This window comes from Suncus etruscus, chromosome 7 (genome assembly GCF_024139225.1).
Source record: "Suncus etruscus isolate mSunEtr1 chromosome 7, mSunEtr1.pri.cur, whole genome shotgun sequence".
Lineage (NCBI taxonomy): Eukaryota > Metazoa > Chordata > Mammalia > Eulipotyphla > Soricidae > Suncus > Suncus etruscus.
In genome coordinates, this window is record NC_064854.1 from 88,539,953 (window position 1) to 88,559,884 (window position 19,932).

At 33.3% G+C, this 19,932-nt stretch overlaps 1 protein-coding gene across 4 annotated transcripts in view; it reads right to left on the reverse strand.

Moving 5' to 3' along the window:
• Positions 1-19,932, reverse strand: part of LOC126013639 (myosin-2) — a 37,957-nt gene that overhangs the window by 13,952 nt on the left and 4,073 nt on the right. Inside the window, exons 7-21 of one of the 4 annotated variants that reach the window (XM_049776762.1) lie at positions 19,564-19,627; positions 19,346-19,444; positions 18,661-18,764; positions 18,082-18,220; positions 17,626-17,744; positions 17,387-17,536; positions 15,744-15,914; positions 15,149-15,454; positions 14,548-14,625; positions 14,017-14,104; positions 13,820-13,937; positions 5,846-5,969; positions 5,622-5,758; positions 4,143-4,398; positions 1,433-1,675 (exon numbers count right to left, since the gene is read on the reverse strand). In XM_049776762.1, coding sequence (XP_049632719.1) covers positions 1,433-1,675; positions 4,143-4,398; positions 5,622-5,758; positions 5,846-5,969; positions 13,820-13,937; positions 14,017-14,104; positions 14,548-14,625; positions 15,149-15,454; positions 15,744-15,914; positions 17,387-17,536; positions 17,626-17,744; positions 18,082-18,220; positions 18,661-18,764; positions 19,346-19,444; positions 19,564-19,627 — 2,196 coding nt within the window. Of the gene's footprint in view, positions 1-1,432; positions 1,676-4,142; positions 4,399-5,621; positions 5,759-5,845; positions 5,970-13,819; positions 13,938-14,016; positions 14,105-14,547; positions 14,628-15,123; positions 15,455-15,743; positions 15,915-17,386; positions 17,537-17,625; positions 17,745-18,081; positions 18,221-18,660; positions 18,765-19,345; positions 19,445-19,563; positions 19,628-19,932 lie in introns of all 4 variants that reach the window. The other 3 variants (XM_049776761.1, XM_049776763.1, XM_049776764.1) reach the window with 3 other exon arrangements.

Genomic DNA, 19,932 nt, shown 5'->3' on the forward strand with positions numbered 1-19,932 from the left:
TTTGTAAATTCAATTTTATATTTATACTCTATAATAATAATAAAATATACTGAAACCATTAAGTATATACAGATAACATAAGTAAAATGTTCTATGATGTTAATGCTACATATGTTTTTGGCAATTGATTCCAAATGCCAAGGGAATGAAAAAAATTAAATTTTAATTATGTAAAATTAAAAACTTTTTACAGTAAAATAAATCATTTTCAGAATAAAATGGCAGTCCACTAGATACTCATAAAATTTAATTTCTAAGACACAATAAAAAACTTATAAAGCTTAACACCCTAATTAACATAACTCAATTAAAATTGGAATATTTGAAAAAAAAAAACACTTCTCCAAAGAAGATAGACAAATGACAAAAAGTTGAATAAAAGTATGTATATCATCACTATTGTTAAAGAAATACAAATCAAAACTCCAATGAGAAATCACTTTAAAAGTAAGAAAAATTTTCATTAAAAATTACAACTGGGAGACGAAGTGGCAGCACAGTAGCATTTGCCTTGCATGTGGCTGACCCAGGACAGACTAGGGGTCAATCTCCAGCATCCCATATGGTCCCCCGAGCCTGCCTGAAGACATTTCTGAGCCAAGAGCCAGGAGTAACCCCTGAGTGCTGCCAGGTGTGGCCCAAACAACACAACACAAAACAAAACAAAAACAAAATTACAACTGTTTGTGAGTATGTGTAAAATATAAATCCTTACACTCTGGCAGTAGGAATTAGCACTAATTTAATCATATTGAATAGTGGTAAAATAAGTTAAAATAAGAAGTTAAAATAAAACTACATCTGATCAAAAATTACATTACTTTGTATCTTCTGTGACATCATTAACTAAAAAAACATTAACCAAGAAACAAAAAGAAACCTAAGTGCTTATTGCAGCACCATTTATAGTAGCTAACTATGAGAACAACCAACATTGAACTATTATTAGATATGATTTAGGACCAGAGCTTAGATATAGATTGAGCAGTTATAGTATATGCTTTGTATAAGAGAACTTGAGATTCAATACCTTGCTTTGCATAATTTCCTGAGCATCACTGAAATTGACTTCATAGCACTGAGACAGACCCAAAATCATGGAACATTGTCCACAAAGAAAAATAAAAACACAAGAGGTATGATATATCCATGGTGGCTTACAATATATCTATATAATATGAAATTCTTACATACACAAAGGAATGGAAGAGACTGAGAAATCTTTGAAATAAAATAAGACTGATCAACTGACAAACCAAAATTAAAAAAACTGTTTGCTATCTTCTGCAAAGCCAAAATTAGAAGAGAAGAAATGCATATGGGACAAAGATAGAAAGCAATGTTAATTTACATATATATATTAAAATTTTAAAAATTTTCATGTATGCATTATGGAGGTACATGTGGAAATATAATATATAATGTATTATACCTTGTTCTCTGTGGCATGCTTTTCCTTTTCCACCTTAGCCAATGTTAGTTCCAGATCATCTATGTCTTTCTTCAATTCTGAGCATTCATCTTCCAATTTCCTCTTTTTGGCTGTCAGTTCAGCATTGATTTCTTCCTCATCCTCAGCTCTCTCTGTAACTTCTTTAATTTTGGCCTCTAGTTGGATTTTTGTTTTGATCAGCTGGTCACATCTTTCTTCTGCATCAGCCAAACCCTCAGCTTCCTTGAGTTAGAAATAGAAATCGGGATTAAATAATGAAATATTTTTGACAGTGATATATTGGAAATTACTTAAACTTTTATGATCCACTAATTATTTGTAAACTAGGATATACTATATTTATTTATAAATTTATTAGTCATTTTCTTGTTTATTTATAAGAGTATATTCTATAACATATTTGAAAACCCATTTTCAAAAGAAAATGGGAAAGTGAAATCTGGAAAGAATTTAGTTTTGGAGGTATTAATATATGGTGGGTAGAATTATAAACCTTGGCATAAGTAATTATAGATGTAATAGCTACAGACTTTTTGTTTTTCATTTCTATGTCAGAGTCATACTCATTTGTACTCAGGGCTTACCTCTAGCTTTATGATCGGGGATCACTCCTGTCTAATTAGGGGACCATATTTGGTTCCAGGGAATAAATCCACATCAATAGTGTGCACGGCAAATACAAAATGTGCAGTAGCATCACTTGGGCCCCAAATGTATTTCTTTGTAGTTCTATCCTGTATCTGATGCTTGAAATTCAAATTTAAACAGCAAGTAATCCTATCAGGCTGATATAACTTTTCATTTAAGAAGGTTTGGCGGGGAGAGCGGTGCGATAGCTCAGTGGCAGGGCATTTGCCTTGCACACTTCCAACTCCGTATTGACCCTTATTTGATTCCCTGTATCCCATATGGTCCCCCGAGCCTGCCAGGAGCAATTTCTGAGAGCAGAGCAAGGAGTAATCCCTGAGTGCCTCTAGATGTGACCCCAAAACACAAATAAATAAATAATTAAAGAAAAGAAGTTTTGGGTACACCGATTTAAGCTTTGTTTTACTTTGTTTCACTGTGGCTTTCTTGATGACCACTTTATCTGGTCTGTCATTCTTTACCACACTTATCTAAAGTTTTAAACTGATGCTGAAACCATGGGGGTAAGCTAACCTTTGAGTGATTTCCATATAGGCATGTTATTATTAAATTTACTTTGACCTTTTAATCTTAAAATAGAATATTGAATGAACAGGAAATGAAAAACAAATGTATATAAACACGCAGTTGGTAAATTGGTATATGACAGATTTATGTAATTCTCTGGGGGCAATTGAAGATGTTATAGAATCATATACATAAATCATAAATTTATGTAGATAGATTTAAATTAGTGGAGATAGAAACATATTCAATTTTACTCTATCATATAGAAAAAGGAATTTTTAGATGGTCCAAATTTGACAGATAACACCAAGTTTAGTAGGAAAAAAATAATGATTTTATGGTGTACTAGAATTATACTAGACCAATTCAAATCATTCCAAAAATATGATCTTGCATATTATATTTCAGAGTTGAAATAAGCAGCTCTAAAATTATGTTTCCAATAATTTTAAACAGGACTTTGAAGAGACACAGTCCTTGAAGAAAAATCAGGAAAAATGGCCAAAGCTATAATATAGTGGATAGGGCAATTTTCTTGCACAAAGATGACCCAGGTTTGATTTCCAGAACCTCATATATACCTTGAGTACCAATAGATATGGCTCCCTCAAAATATAAAATAAAAATTTGTATCCTGCAGTGAGCAGAATGAATAGAAGACAGGAAAATTGGGGGGCAGGCAGAAAACTTAGGAAGTAATATAAAAAAATAAGATTGACATGATTATACTATCATGGAGTATATTGAAAAGAGTAAATATATTTTAAAAGCAATAAAATTATAATGCAATAAAATTTTAATAAAATGCTTTTTTACATTGAGCAGATTGTGATTTTATACCTGTGAACATATAAAATATTAAAGAAGTTTCAGAAAAATATCACTATTCATAGCATCCTCTGATTAATATTTTTTATAAATAAAATTTTTAATTGAATACCATGAGATAAAAGTCACAAAGTTTTTTATGATTGAGTTTCAGTCATACATTATACAACAATCTTTGCCAGTATTCATTTTTTGCCACTAATGTTCCCTTAATATTTTATTTGGAATAGCTATTTGTTTTGTTTTGGGGGCCACACCTGGTAGTGCTCAGGGATTACTTCTGGCTCTGCAGTTCAGAAATTACTACTGGCAGGCTCAGGGTACCAATTGGGGTGCTGGGAAACGGAATTTGAATAGGCTCCATAAGGCAACGACCCTTCATGCTGTGCTATCACTTTTGCTCCAATTTGGAATAGTTTTAGTTGGGAAAGTTATGCTCAAGGATTGACTTCAAAGAGAAAAATGATCTAGAGTTTATAAGTTTATGAAAATTTTCAGGAGAGAAGACATTTCTAGACAAGTTCTCTTCATTGTTCCAGTGTTGGTTTTATAGCATATTGAGCAATAAAGTACTATGTGGATTTATGAGTATCACCACTTCCTATTATGAGTCTCCCATACTGGCTACCAAACTCATTGACACCAATGCTCAAAATTATACCACTGTGTCATGATTAGTCATTTCCAGAATAATGCCATTACTTACAGCCTGTACTTGAAGCTGCAAGTCATTTTTTTCTTTCAACAATGATACCATCTTTTCTTCTAATTCCTTCCGTTTGGACTCTGACTTGGCAAGCTCATCTTTTGTTTTTTGAAATTCTTCTTTCATGTTGGCCATTTCCTTCTCAGTTTCTGCACTTTTTAGTAGAGGCTTAATTTTGAAGAACAATTTCATCCAGGGCCAGTGCTTGACATTCATAAAGGCACGGATATTATATTGGATACAGAAGACAGATTCCCTTAAATTCAAATGATAGAATTAGATATAGCATGGAATATGGGTAAGAACTGGAGTTTCTCTCTCACCATATTCGTCTCCTGTTTTCCAAAGCACATATAAAAAATTACATTTGATGAAGATGGTTTAAGTCTAGTTAAAGACCCATTCCTTCATATAAGTCCTTCTCAAACTATATATTATAATAAACATTTTATGTCATTTTATCTACTTTTAAAATATTTCTTCCTAAATGTCCACAGAAACTAAGAGTGAGCATAGGATTAAAGAAACCATTAAAAATTCTGGATTTTTCTGAAACATATTTTTATATTTTTAATATTGTATAAAATTGGCATTATAGTCTATAGCAGTGTAACATTAATTTTGATATAAATTATTTTATAGTCTTCTAACTAGATAATTAATTTCTTAAATAAACATACATATGGAAATATGTAGAGAGCAATAAAATATATTAAAATAAATTTATTATTTAAACAGAAGATGATAGAAAATATTCTTCTAACTACAGATGATATGAAAATTGTTTCTGTAAGGTATTTGTGTTTTTGGAGGGTGGGGGCCACACATCACTGTGCTCAGGACTCACTCTGGCTCTGAGCTTAGAGATCAGTCCTGGTAAGCTTGTGATAGAATGTGTTTGGTAAATATATGGCAAGCACCCTGCCTGCTGTACTCTTTCTCTGGTCCCAGCATTTTCACATATATGTAAGTAAAGATATACAAATATTAATTTGAAATATGTTTCTTAATATGGATCCTGTTCATATGAACCCTGAATTTGAGGTGACTCTCTCTTGAAAGCCTTAGAATATAGATCATTATAAACTTGTATACATTTGTGACATTGTATTAATTACATAAAAAACCATTATACAGTCTTTGATGTTTAAATTTATAATTAACACATTATTAGATAAGAGTTATATATGCATTTTTTATAAAACCATTTCTTATATTAATAAGTTGCACAATAAATTCATATCAGAAACATGCATTAAGGGTAAAATGCTTACTATGGAAACATACTTAGAAAAATTACAGAGAAAAATTACTTTCCATTCTCTCTACCCTTAAAATTTTGTTTGGAATTGTGTTCATTGAAAAATTTATGCTCAAGAACCACCTTCAAAGAGAAAAATAATCTTTTCTAAATAGTTCTTCATATTAAATAAAAATTACAGTTTAAATTTTCTCTAAATGTAATGTTTTTTTTTGTACCTTCTTTCCACCATCTTCTGGTACTCCTGTCTTGCCAAGAATCCTCTGCACATGGCTTGGGTTCGGGTAATTAGTTGAGCTAACTTATCATCTCGCATCTCCTCTAGAAGCCCCAGAAGACCAGCTTTGAAAAAGACCTGTGTTTGGACAGAGAAGATATTCAGAAACATTATAGAAACTTTAAAGTACAAGAATAATGCAAGGTAGATATTATGGATTATTACCTTTGTATGACCAAATTTATACTGGGTGTGGTCAATGTCAATGGACCCAAGGAGCTTCTCAGAAGCTTTCTTGCTATCAATGAATTGTCCTTCAGGAATTGCACTAGCATTTAAAACCTTGTATCTGTTAAAATACATATGGTTGTGTAAACTCAATTTGAAAATATTACTATTAGTAATAGAAACACCAATGTGTTAATAGTATTAGTATATTGAATAATAATATATTAGTATTATTTTATTGATAATATAGTAATATATTATTTGCTATGCTATTTAGGAATGCATTATTATAGTAAACAGTAGCATATAGCAACAGAGTATTAAATATTAAATAATAAGTATTAAAGGATTCACCAAAAAGAAAAATTTTCATTGTTCTTTTTATGTGGGAGAACTCTGTATAAAGGTAATTTTAGTATTGACTATATATTCCTATATTTAACTCCCTGCAGATTTGCGCATTTCTTTCTCAGTAGATCTCACTATCAGAAATTTATAATAAGCCTCTTCAACAAGTGGTGTTGGCACAACTGGCTAGCCACTTGCAAAAAAATTGAACTTAGACCCCCAGCTAACATCATGTACATGTACATCATGTACAAATGGATGAAAGACCTCGATATCAGACCCGAAACCATAAGATATATAGAACAACACGTAGGTAAAACACTCTAGGACATTGAGACTAAAGGCATCTTCAAAGACGAAACTTCTCTCTCCAAGCAAGTGAAAGCAGAGATTAACAGATGGGAATATATTAAACTGAGAAGCTTCTGCATCTCAAAAGAAATAGCGCCCAGGTTACAAGAGCCCCACACTGAATGGGAGAAACTATTCACCCAACACCCATCAGACAAGGGGCTAATCTCCAAAATATACAAGGCACTGACAGAAATTTACAAGAACAAAACATCTAATCCCATCAAAAACTGGGGAGAAGAAATGGACAGACACTTTGACAAAGAAGAAATACAAATGGTCAAAAGACACATGAAAAAATGGTCTACATCACTAATCATCAGGGAGATGCAAATCAAAACAACTATGAAGTACCACCTCACACTCCAGAGATTGGCACACATCACAAAGAATGAGAACAAGCAGTGTTGGCTCTTATCCACTGCTGGTGGGAATGCCGTCTAGTTCAACCTTTATGGAAAGCAATATGGAGATTCCTCCAAAAACTGGAAATCGAGCTCCCATATGACCCAGCTATACCACTTCTAGGAATATACCCTAGGAACACAAAAATACAATACAAAAATCCCTTCCTTACACCTATATTCATTGCAGCACTATTTACCATAGCAAGACTCTGGAAACAGCTAAGATACCCTTCAACAGATGAATGGCTAAAGAAGCTGTGGTACATATACACAATAGAATATTATGCAGCTGTTAGGAGAGATGAAGTCATGAAATTTTCCTATACATGGATGTACATGGAATCTATTATGCTGAGTGAAATAAGTCAGAGAGAGAAAGAGAAAGACACAGAATGGTCTCACTCATCTATGGGTTTTAAGAAAAATAAAAGACTTTCAGACACAAAAGAGAAAAAAGCTGGAAGTTACAGCTCACCTCATGAAGCTCACCACAAACAGGGATGAGTTTAGTTAGAGAAATAAGTATGTTTTGAACTATCCTAATAATGAGAATGTACGAGGGAAATAGAAAGCCTGTCTAGAGTACAGGCGGGAGTTGGGTGGGGAGGAGAGAGATTTGGGACATTGGTGATGGGAATGTTGATGGTGATGTTGAAGGTGATGGGTGGTGTTCTTTACATGACTGAAACCCAAACACAATCATGTATGTAATAAAGTTGTTTAAATAAAAAAAAAAGAAATTTATAACCCTTTACACAATTATGTGCAGTTTAGTGATTTCCAACCTTATTACAACTACAGACTGATGAAAATTAAAGAATTTATTATTTCAGAAATATAGGCATAAATAAAATTAGTATTTATAATAGTTTTTGTATTAGTTACTATAAAGTTAAATTTTCATCAAGAATACAAGGTTGTATTAAGCAGTAATAAGCTTAAGCAATGGTCCATAGATAAGCAGTTGAAAACCACCTGTGTCACCAAGAAAATATACCATGTTATATTTGCTAGGTATGTTTTTTCTTTAAGAGCCTATAGTTGGGAGATGGTCTCTGCTTTTTGATCTGTAGCTTGCAAGTCATTTTGGGCCTTCTCTTGGCTGTCCTGTGGCCTGAGATATGCTCCTCTCTGCCCATTGTTCCCTGAAAGCTCTTCTTTGGAGGTGAGCAGTCCCACCCATAAACAGTGGAGCTGGTCTCAGCTGTTTGACTTGAATGATAGCAGCCATTTTGGGCCTTCTCTTGGCTGTCCTGCAGCCTGGATTTGATCCTCTCTACCCATCATTCCTGAAAGCTCTTCTTCATTGAAGATAAGCAGTTTCACCCACAAAGGGTGGAGCTAGAGGAAAGCAGCTGCTCTGCTTTGCTTCATGGCTATACATATATTCTAACCAATAAAAACCACCATAACAGGTAGAAAAATCCACACTACAAGCATGACAACAAAGAAAACACAAGGGGCCAACACTAGGCATAGAGAATGAAGATGGCAGCTCTGATGACCCAAAAACTGCCAACCACCTAGTTAGTTTATCAGATAAGGAGTTTAGAGAAGAAATATGGAAGATGTTCATAGATCTCAAAGAAAGCATAGATCAAGATAAATGGAACACAAAAAGAATCAAGACGATACGAAGAGAGAAATCAGAAAACTCCAAACTGAAAGAACAGGTCTGAAAAACTGAGTAGACAAAAAGAAAACTTCAATGGAAAGCCTCTCCAACAGGGTAACAGCAGCTGAGGATAGAATCAGTGAGCTGGAAGATGAGATGCATAACAACTCCATGTAGCAGAAGATATTGGAAAAGAGCCTTAAAGCAAATGATCAAACAATGAAAAAATTACTCAAAAAATGAGAACAGATAAAATAGAAGTCTTTATAAACACAATAGAAACAACATAAGAATCATTGAAGTGCCAGAAATCCTGAAAAAAAAAAATCCCCAGAAGAATCAGCAGTCAAGGACATCATTAGAGAAACTCCCAGATATAAAGACTGCATGCCCAAAGAGTACTAGCTAAAAGAGACCTAAACAAAAGCACCCCGAGACACATCCTAGTCACATGATGAATACCACAGATAGGGATAGAAAACTGAAAGAAGAAAGCTCAAAAGGAAAATTACATTCAAAGGAGCATCGTTAACATTTACAGCAGACTTATCAAAAGAAACTCTCAAGGCCAGAAGGCAGTTGTGAGGCCTAGTGACAAAACTCCATAAAATGAATGCTTCACCTAGAATACTGCATCAAGCCAGACTCATTTTCTGGTTTAAAGGAAGTATACAGAACTCCTCTAATAAACATAAACAACAGCTCAAAAAATTTACAAACTCAAAACCAGCCTTGAATGAAAAAGTGAAAGTTCTATTTTTATACAAGACTGACCAAAAGAAACAACAAATTTCTATACAAAGATAGCACTAAATCTCATAAAATTTTCTTTTGCAATATCAATGAAGTAAATGTACCTGTTAAGAGACACAGAGTGGCTAACTGAATCAAAAAATTGAATCCAACATTCTGCTGCCTACAAGAAACACACCTGAATAGTCAGAACAAACATAGACTGGAATCAAAGGCTGGAGGAAAATCATCCAAGAAAACAGTTCCTTAAAAAAGCTGGAGTGGTCATATTAATATAAGATGACAAAAACTTTAGATGGAGACATTGTACTAATCAATAGATATGTAAAACAGGAATAAATCATACTCCTAAACATATATGCAACCAATGAGGGACAAAAATATTTATTGCAATTGTTGACAAATCTGAAAGAAGATATCAATAACAACACAATATTTGTGGGAGACCTCAACACTGCTCTGTCATCCCTTGAAAGGTCAACCAGATTAAAACCCAACAAAAATGTATATGCTATGAAAAGAAAAGTGGAAGAAATTGGATTAGTAGATATATCTAGGACACTCAATCCCCAGAACCTTAGATACACATTCTTCTCCAGTGCACATGGGTCATTCTCTAGGATAGACCACATCAGCATAAAACATACCTTCATAAATTCAAGAGGATGGAAATAGGGCAGATTACCTTCACTGATTACAAAGTATTAAAATTAGGCATGAACTACAAAAAAAAAAAAACACAGAAGAAAAAATTTAACACCTCTAAAATAAACACCTTACTATGAAACAACCAGTGGGTAAAATATGAAATCAAACAGGAAATCAAAACATTCTTGAAAACAAATGATAATGAAGACAGAAATTATCAGAATTTATGGGACACAGCAAAAGTGGTACTGAGAAGAAAATTTATAGCTTTGCAAACACACATCAGGAAGGAAGAAGGGGCCTACCTAAATATCTTAATAACACAGCTTTTAAATAAGAAAATGATAAACAAAAAGAACAAAAAATAGGTAGGCAAAGAAAATAACAAAACTTAAAGCAGAAATTAATGAAGTGAAAATCCAAAAAGCAATCTGAAAGATTGCAGAAAGCAAAACTGGATTTTATGAAAAAATAAACAAGATTGATAAACCACTAGTAAAACTCAAAAAGTAAGGGAGAGAGAAGAACTTGATAAACCAGAAATGAAAAGGGGAGATCACTACAGATATTGCAGATATTCAAAGGGAAATCAGAGACTACTTTGAGAAACTGTATGCCACGAAAAATGAGAACCTGGAAGAAATGGATAAATTCTTGGACTCTTGTAAACTTTCATGGCTGAATAAGGATGAGGTAGCATATCTAAACAGCCCCATAAATATTGAGGAAATTAAAATGGTAATCAAAAGTCTTTGCAAAAACAAAAGTCCAAGCCCAGACATATTCACTAATAATTTTTTTCGAATCTTTAAAGAGGAGCTACTACCAATCATTTTGAGGCTCTTTCACAAAATTGAAAAAACAGGAACACTTTCAAATAGTTTTTATGAAGCAAACAAACATTACCTTGATACCAAAACCACACAGTAATGCTGCCAAAAAAGAAAATTACAAACCAATATCTCTCATGAACACAGATGCAAAGATCCTCAACAATATTCTGACAAATAGGATCTAACACCTCATCAAGTAGGTCAATCATAACGATCAGTTAGGTTTCATCCCAAGAATGCAAGTATGGTTTAACATCCATAAGTCAATCAACATAATATACCACAGCAACAAAAGAAAAAGAAAAATCATATGACAATATCAATAGTTGCAGAGAAAGCATTTGGTAACATCCAACATCCATTCTTGATAAAAATTCTCATCAAGATGGGAATGCAAGAAACTTTTCTCAATATAGTCAAGGCCATCTACTACAGGCAATGACAATCTTTTTATCAATGGAGATAAACTAAAAGCCTTTCCTCTAAAATCTGGTACAAGACAAGACTGCCCTCTCTCACCATTCCTATTTAACATAATATTGGAATTACTTGCCATAGCAATTAGGCAAGAAAAAGATATCCAGGACATCCAGATAGGAAAGGAAGAAATTAAGCTCTCACTGTTTGCAGGTGACATGATGTTATATTTGAAAAGCATTAAAGACTCTACCAAAAGGCTTCTGGAAACAATAGATTCATATAGCAAAGTGTCAGACTACACAAATAACACGCAAAAATCAATGTCCTTATTATATATCAATAATGAAAGAGAAGACGTGGATATTAAAAAACAATCCTGTTCACATTAGTGTCACACAAACTTAAATATCTTGGAGTGAACTGAACTTAAAGGAAAAAAGCATATGCAAAGAAAAATACAGAAGCCTGCTTCAAGAAATAAGAGAGGACACAAGAAAATGGAGAGTTATACACTGCTCATGGATTGGCAGGATTAATATCATTAAAATGGCAATACTCCTTAATGCATTGTACAGATTTAATTCAATCTCTCTAAAGATACCCATGGCATTCTTCAAAGAAGTAGATCAAACATTTCTGAAATTCGTTTGGAACAATAAACACCCATGAATAGCTAAACCGATACTTGGAGAATGAAGAAGGAGGCATTACTTTCCCAATTTTAAATTGAGTTACAAAACAATAGTTATCAAAACAGCATGGTATTGGAATAAAGACAGAACCTCAGATTAGTGGCATAGACTTGAGTTTTCTGAGAATATTCTCCAGACATAGAATCAATTAATTTTTGATAAAGGGGCAATTAATTTTTGATAAAGGGTCAAGAAATACAAAATGGAGCAAGGAAAACCTCTTCAACAAGTGGTGTTGTCACAACTGATTAGATACTTGAAAGAAAGTCAACTCAGACTCCCATATAACACCATGCAGAAAGGTCAAATCCAAATAGATTAAATACCTTGATATAAGGCTTGAAACCAAAAGGTATATAAAACAACATATAGATAAAACAATTCATGACATTGAGTCTAAGGTCATCGTCCAGAAGGAAACAGCACTCTCCAAACAAATTGAAGCAGAGATAAACAGATGGGAATATATTAAGCTGAGAAGCCACTGCAACTTAAAGGAAATAATGCCTGGGATACAAAAGTCACCCACAGAATGAGAGAAACTATTCACCCAATACCCATTAGATAAGGGGCTAATATTGGAAATTTATAAAGTATTGACAGAATTTAACAAGATAAAAACATCTAACCCCATCAAAATAAGAAGAAATGAACATACAGTTTCTCAAAGAAGAAATACAAATGTCCAAAAGACACATGAAAAACGCTCCACATCACTAATCATTAGGAAGTTGCAAATCTAAACAACAATGAGATACCATCTCATACCACAGAGACTGGCACACATCACAAAGAACAAGAACAATTAGTGCTGGCGGGGATGTAGGGAGAAAGGTATTTCATTCACTGCTGGTGGGAATGCTTTCTAGTCCAGCTCTTATAGAAAACAATATGGAGATTCCTCAAAAAACTGGAAATTGAGCTCCCATTTGATCCAGCTCTACCACTCACAAAGCAATACAAAAATCCCTTCCTCACATCTGTATTCATTGCAGTGCTATTTACAATAGCCAGACTCTGGAAACAACCAAGATGCCCTTCAACAGATGAATGGCTAAAGAAACTGTGGTACATATACACAATGGAGTATTATGCAGCCATCAGGAGAGATGAAGTCATGAAATTTTCCTATACATGGATGGACATGGAAACTATTATGCAGAATTAAATAAGTCAAAGGGATAGAGAGACACAGAATAGTCTCACTCTCTTATAGATTTTAAGAAAAATAAAAGACATTATTGTAATAATGCCCAGAGACAATAAAGATGAGGGCTGGAAATACTGGTCACAACATGAAGCCCAACAAAAAGTGGTGAGTGCAGTTAGGGAAATAACTACAGTAACAACATGACAATAACTACACTAACATCATGACAATCTTAATGAGTGAGAGAAGTAGAATACCTATCTCAAATACAGGCAGGGTGGGGAATACAGGAGAGAGAGGGGTGCATTGGTGGTGGGAATGTTGCACTGGTGAAGGATGGTGTTCTATTTATGACTGAAATCCAACTACAATCATGGTTATAATCATGGCACTTAAATAATTTATATTAAAATTCTATGGTTATGAAATCATCTTTTTGTTAAGAAATCTGGTATAATCACAACTTATCATTGATGTACTGATAATGCTTAACCTCATTGATTGTAAATATTAAGAGAAATCATTCAAATTCAAAAATGGAAATTTTCAAAATTTCCAAGGATAATATGTACATGTTAGTGCACAACAAAAACTTCTCAAAAATCCAAATGGTTGAAAAGCATTTCGAATTGGTAGACATTTTAAAGGTGGATTGAAATATTTTTGTTATGCCTTATGACAAATTAAAATGTCATTTAGACACTAAGTTACTTATCTTGGAATTATATTTACACAGTAGTAAGGTGAGACGAACCTTTGTTTAAAGTCTGCATAAAGGATTCTGCTTGGGAATCCCTTCCTGCATATGCGGATGCCTTCCAGCACTCCATTACATCTCAGCTGGTGCAGGACAAGTTCATGTTCCATGGCCCCTAAAAAGGAGTTTCTTATTGACATCTTTGTAAAAAGAATGTATGACTATCTTTCTACTTACACTCTAGAAATTCTTACCAGGAGTTTTTGTTTCATTTGGGATGATACAACGCACGAAATGAGGATGAGTACTTCTGAGGTTAGTCATTAGCTTATTCAAATTCTCCTATAAAATTGAAAAAAAAAATGTCTTTTATACATGACAGTGAGCATTTGATTATGTCTATAAATATCCATGTGTAAGGCAGAGTTGAATGGCTAGTTGATACCATTTTCTCCTTAAAGTAATAATTTCAGAGGGGAAGTTTTATCTTTGTCTACACAAGACTAATTTATAAACTATTTCATATATAGAGCAATCTGACATAAAACTATTTTCACTGTATGCTAGTAAAGTTCTAAGCCCAGTTTATGGACACCACAGGGAAAAAATTGCATGAAGATGAACTAGTCATTTTGGAGTAATTTCCATTTCCTCTCTCCAAAAGCTAGACCAATAGAACCCAGTTAATGTCAGTACTTTCCTAAATAGTGTATGGAAATAAAATATCATTATGTTAAATCAAATATATTGAAGTAATTGAAAAATATACAAAATATCTTCCTTACTCTGAAAAGGGCAGAAACTGTCTGGAAAGAAGACCCTTTCTTCTTAGCACCTTTCTTGGCAGTTCCACCACTACTTGCCTCTAAAGAAAAGCAAATCATTAAAATATGATTTTGAGTCAAAAGACCTTTTAACTGCTACTTGGAATTTTTTTTTTTACATCAAATGGAGCATTCCTAAACATTTATGGTCCTTTTGTCTGTGAGCCTGGATGGATCTTACCTGTTAACTAAATGTGCATTCAATGTCTGTGATCTTTATCCTCCATAAGGAAGTAAGGATATTAATCTTACTATATATTTGGTTTGGGGACTGATTTACTTTAAAACTCATCAACAGAAGCTAATATAGGGTGATAGAAACTTGCCACTTTTTGCATTAACTCTCTCTAGAAACCTAAGATGCAAGAGATATGGAGAAGAAAAGAGATTTCCGAACTGAGATCTGATAGTTCTCTTTATAGAGTAAAGAGCATGCTGGTAAATATAGTTCATATTGCAAATACTTAAAAAAATTTAAAAAAATGAATATCTTCTTGCAATCTTCTACCAGAACTTTGAAATCATCATTAAGAGAACATTTGATTGCTTGACTATTACCTGCTTCAGCTGTTTGAGCCCCAGAGAAAAGGTATGCCAGAGTCTTCATTGAAGACTTCTGGTACAGTCCAACAACAGTCTCATTCAATGGGTCCTTGTTCTTGTCAAGCCAACCAGTAATGTTGTAGTCCACAGTGCCAGCATAGTGGACAAGTGAAAAGTGGGCCTCAGCCTTGCCTTTAACAACCTTGGGCTTCTGGAAATTGGCCGACTTTCCAAGGTGCTGCTCATATAACTTGTTCTTGAACGAGGTGTCTGTGGCCTTGGGGAACATACACTCCTCTTCCAGGATGGAGAATATGCCCATAGGCTAGAAAAAGACGAGATAAAACATGCATGGTGTACATTTATAAACTGTGAGATGAGTAGCAGAGTATATGAAGTGGATAAAATAGAGTACCTTCTCTCTCTCTTTTTTTAAATCTATATCTTTATTTTAACACCTTGATTGCAAATATGATTGTAGTTGGGCTTCGGTCATGTAAAGAACACCCCCCTTCACCGGTGCAACATTTTCATCACCAATGTCCAAAATCTCCCTCCTCCCCACCCCACCCCCGCCTGTACTCTAGACAGGCTTTCCAATTCCTTTAGAGTACCTTCTCAATGAGCTCAATGCAGGCAGCCAGGTCCATCCCAAAGTCAATGAACTCCCATTCAATGCCTTCCTTTTTGTACTCTTCCTGTTCTAGCACAAACATGTGGTGATTGAAAAACTGTTGCAATTTCTCGTTGGTGAAGTTGATGCACAGCTGCTCCAGGCTGTTGAACTAAATAAATTTAATATTTTTTTAGCACATTGAACATTGTAAAACATTGTTTTTAATTAAAAAATATATATGTTGAATCAATTTTAGATTAGAGACCAAAATCACTTTAATTTGTGATGCCTGCATTTTCATTGCTGTCATTTACACAAAATCCTAATATACAATGTATATTCTCAATGTCTCCTGTATTTTCTATTGATTCATATGAAAGCTAGTTTGGAACATTTTAGAAGTAGTTGAAAAATTATCTGGTACAGTCATCATGGTCAGCATTTCAAGTGAGCAGTAATTTTTATTGTTTTATTGTTTATTGTCTTATAATTTAAAACAAAAACTTAGGTCATATAATGTACAATATTTTAAAATGCCAAAAATGGCGATATTAACCATATGTAAATGTTCCCTTTGTTTTTCATGTTTTAGTAGTAACCATGTTTTGTTTCTATATATAATTGGAAAAAATTTATTAATTTTTATCCTTATAGATCACATCTTTGAGAATTGATGCAGAATTTAAAAATACTACTTTAAACAATTTTGTCAGGTTAAAGTATTTCTGATGTATTTTTTCACCACATATTATGAATTAATTATTTTTGATAATTGTTTTGTTTTTTGGGGGCCACACCCCGTGATGCTCTCGGGTTACTCCTGGCTATGCGCTCAGAAATTGCTCCAGGCTTGGTGAACCACATGGGATACCAGGGGATTGAACCGTGGTCCGACCTAGGTTAGTGCATGCAAGGCAGACACCCTACCGCTTGTGCCACTGCTCCGGTCCCACTTTTGATAATTTTTTTTTGAAAAAAAGTACTCAGGACTTACTACTATCACTGTGCCCTTGTGAGACTTAAGATACCAGGTGAGACTCAAGCAACCATTTGAGATTCTGGGGAAGAAATGTGAGGCAGGTGCATGCAAGTGCCTTCCTTACTATCTTTCCAGCCTGCTCAAGTGAATTTTTCTTTTAAGATAATTTTTATCATTTACTTTTATTATTATTTATATTAAATGGTCACAAGAGAATTAATACCTATGCACAGTTTGTGTGCTGCACTTCCATGACTTTACTGTGTCATTTAGAGTCTAACTTTTTTCCTCTTCCCTAATTCCAATCCTCTTTCAAGCTAATTCTTTTTTGATATAATTTTGTTACAAAATTGTTCATGATTGAGTTTCAGTCATAAAAACAAAACTCTTTTCCAACAGTGTACATTTCCCGCATTAAGCTAATTCTTAACACCCTTTGGAGTTTAACCTAACTCTAATTAACCTAGCAAGTTAGTCCTGAATAAGTGCGGTATTTCTCATAAAACTACAATAAATAATTGATAGCTATGAAATCACTCCATTATTGTATATTGTGGGCAATGATAAATTATAAAGTTATAATAAAGCTTTTATAAAGGTTTGAATATTCACAAACTTCTTGTTATTTCCAATTTCTTATTCCAAAATCAGCTACTACTCACATCAAAAATTTCAAAGCCTGCGATGTCCAAGACCCCGATAAAATATTGCCTGGGTTGTTTGGTGTCCAGCTGCTGGTTAATACGGGTGACCATCCAGAGGAACATTTTCTCATACATGGCTTTGGCCAGAGCACCCACTGAGTTAGTCACCTTAAAAGACAAAGACACATCTCTTGATTATATTAGAGGGCTATAAAGACACTTGTGTCACTAGCATAACATTTGAATTAGGTGCCTACCTGCTCCACAGTTTGGCCTTTAGTGACATACTCATTGCCGACCTTGACCCTAGGGTAGCAAAGGGCTTTAAGTAGATCAGCAGAGTTCAAACTCTGGAGATAGGCTGCCTTATCAGCAACTAAAAGGAAGAAAAATTAAAATGTTGTTGTGACCCAAATAAACCCATTTACTTGTTTTTGGTTTAAGCTGCAGATATTTTTTGTGATGCTTTCTGAAAGCCCTTTTGAATTCTCTTGCCCAACTCTTTTCAATGAGCTTTAGGTATTTATTAGTTTGTTGGCAAGGACTCTAGAAATAGAGGAGCCATCTATCTATCCAACATATATGTTTCACAGTCTATTGTCTAAATTCACTTTAAAAATTAAATTCTGAAAAATAATTTTTTCTCATTAGAAAAACATAAGTATAACAAAGTGAAAACATGCATAAAATCTCACAGGTAACTTAGTAGATACCTTCAGTGCCATCTGGCTCTGCTTGTTCTTCACGCTGCTTTTGCTTGAATTTCATATTCCCGTAGTGCATCACAGCCCCAGTAAGCTTGTAAATGGAGACTTTTTCATCATTACTAAAACCCAAAATATCAATAGCACTCTGCCAACAAAACCAAGAAAGTAACTATTATGAATCATACACTATTAATCTCTATTATCATTCCTAATTTATATTTTAAACAGCAAATTATCAATACTGGTAGGGAACCAAGGACTCCTTAAGTTTTATGTATTGATTACTGGTCAAGCCACTTGAATTATTGATGTTTCTGAAGATTCAGAAAGTAAATTTAATTTTCAGGGAATTGTTTTAAGACACAGCATGATATAATGCAAGACAATTTAAAATATCAGTTGTAAATTCAGAAACAATAAATCTGTAAAAGACTCCTATGGGAAAGTAAAAAGTTTTCAGTTGACTCCATAGATCATGTCCACATTCATCTTTGCATATTCATATTATGACTTTTCTATAAGAAAATGAATAAATGGAGGCAAGACTGCTCTGACCCAATTAAAATTTCCTTGTGTTTAACTTACATCTGTGGCCATCAATTCTTCTTGATCATCAATGCTAGCCACACTGATTTCTCCTTGACTAATAAAAGGATAATCATATGGGTTGGTTGTAATTAGCAGCATTTCTAAGAAAAAGAAAAAGTAAACAAAATTATTCTCTTTATTAAAATAAAAATAATTTTAAGACATCTTATATTTGAATATCATAAGGGGCTGTATTTGTGTGAATAATCAATGACATTCACTACTTAAAATCTAGCAATAGAAAATGGCTAAAAGGAGATTGATAATTATGCTTATTGATAGAAGATGCAACTATTAGAAAACTATATGGCATATATATAAATATTAATTATACATATTAATTAATATAAATATATAAATATATAAAATATATTATAATGTTAGTTATTATATAGATATCTTATATAAAGGGACTGTATAGAAAATGACTAGAATAATATTTACCCAAGTGTCTATAGAGATTATTTCAATGTGGCAGAAATTGCAGGTGATATTTTAGTCTTTCTTTTATATTTATTTAAATATAAATATTTATATTTATTTAAGTTTTCAAAAGTTGGTATTTTTTAACCAAAGCTATAAAACTACTTTCAAAAACAAGATATATAACATCAACAAAATTTTGCTGTGAAATAGTTGAAAAAATAGAGGCTGTTACAGTGATCCTGAAAACCATGCTTACCAATTAACTCTGGTTTCTTGTTTGATGTAATCTGATAAAAAATATGATAGCTCCTTTCAGCCTTAAGCTGAAAAGTAACTCGAGATTTCTCTAATAAATCTGGAATAAGATAAACAAAATACAAGAAAAATGTGAAAATTCATGTGAGATAAAATTTACCTTTGTTCATTTTATAGGTTATAAGAAACAGAAGTCATGAAGGGTATTTTTACACTTACATGTTTCAATATCAGCAGAAGCCAATTTTCCTGTAGTACCAAAATGGATTCTGATAAATTTACCCTGGGAAGAAAAGTTGTCATAATCTTTGTCTTAAAATAATATAAATAAATTTTGCCATTTATATATAAATTACTTGAATGCAAATACTTCAATATTAAATTCAGAGACTACATTTATCAGGTAAGAAAAATGTTGCAACTTCTGTTTTGTAGGTAAATATTATTATTATTATTATTATTATTATTATTTGGTTTTTGGGCCACACCTGATGATGCTCAGAGGTTACTCCTGGCTATGCACTCAAAATTGCTTCTGGCTTGAGGGACCATATGGGATGCCAGGGGATCAAACCTCGGTCCATCCTA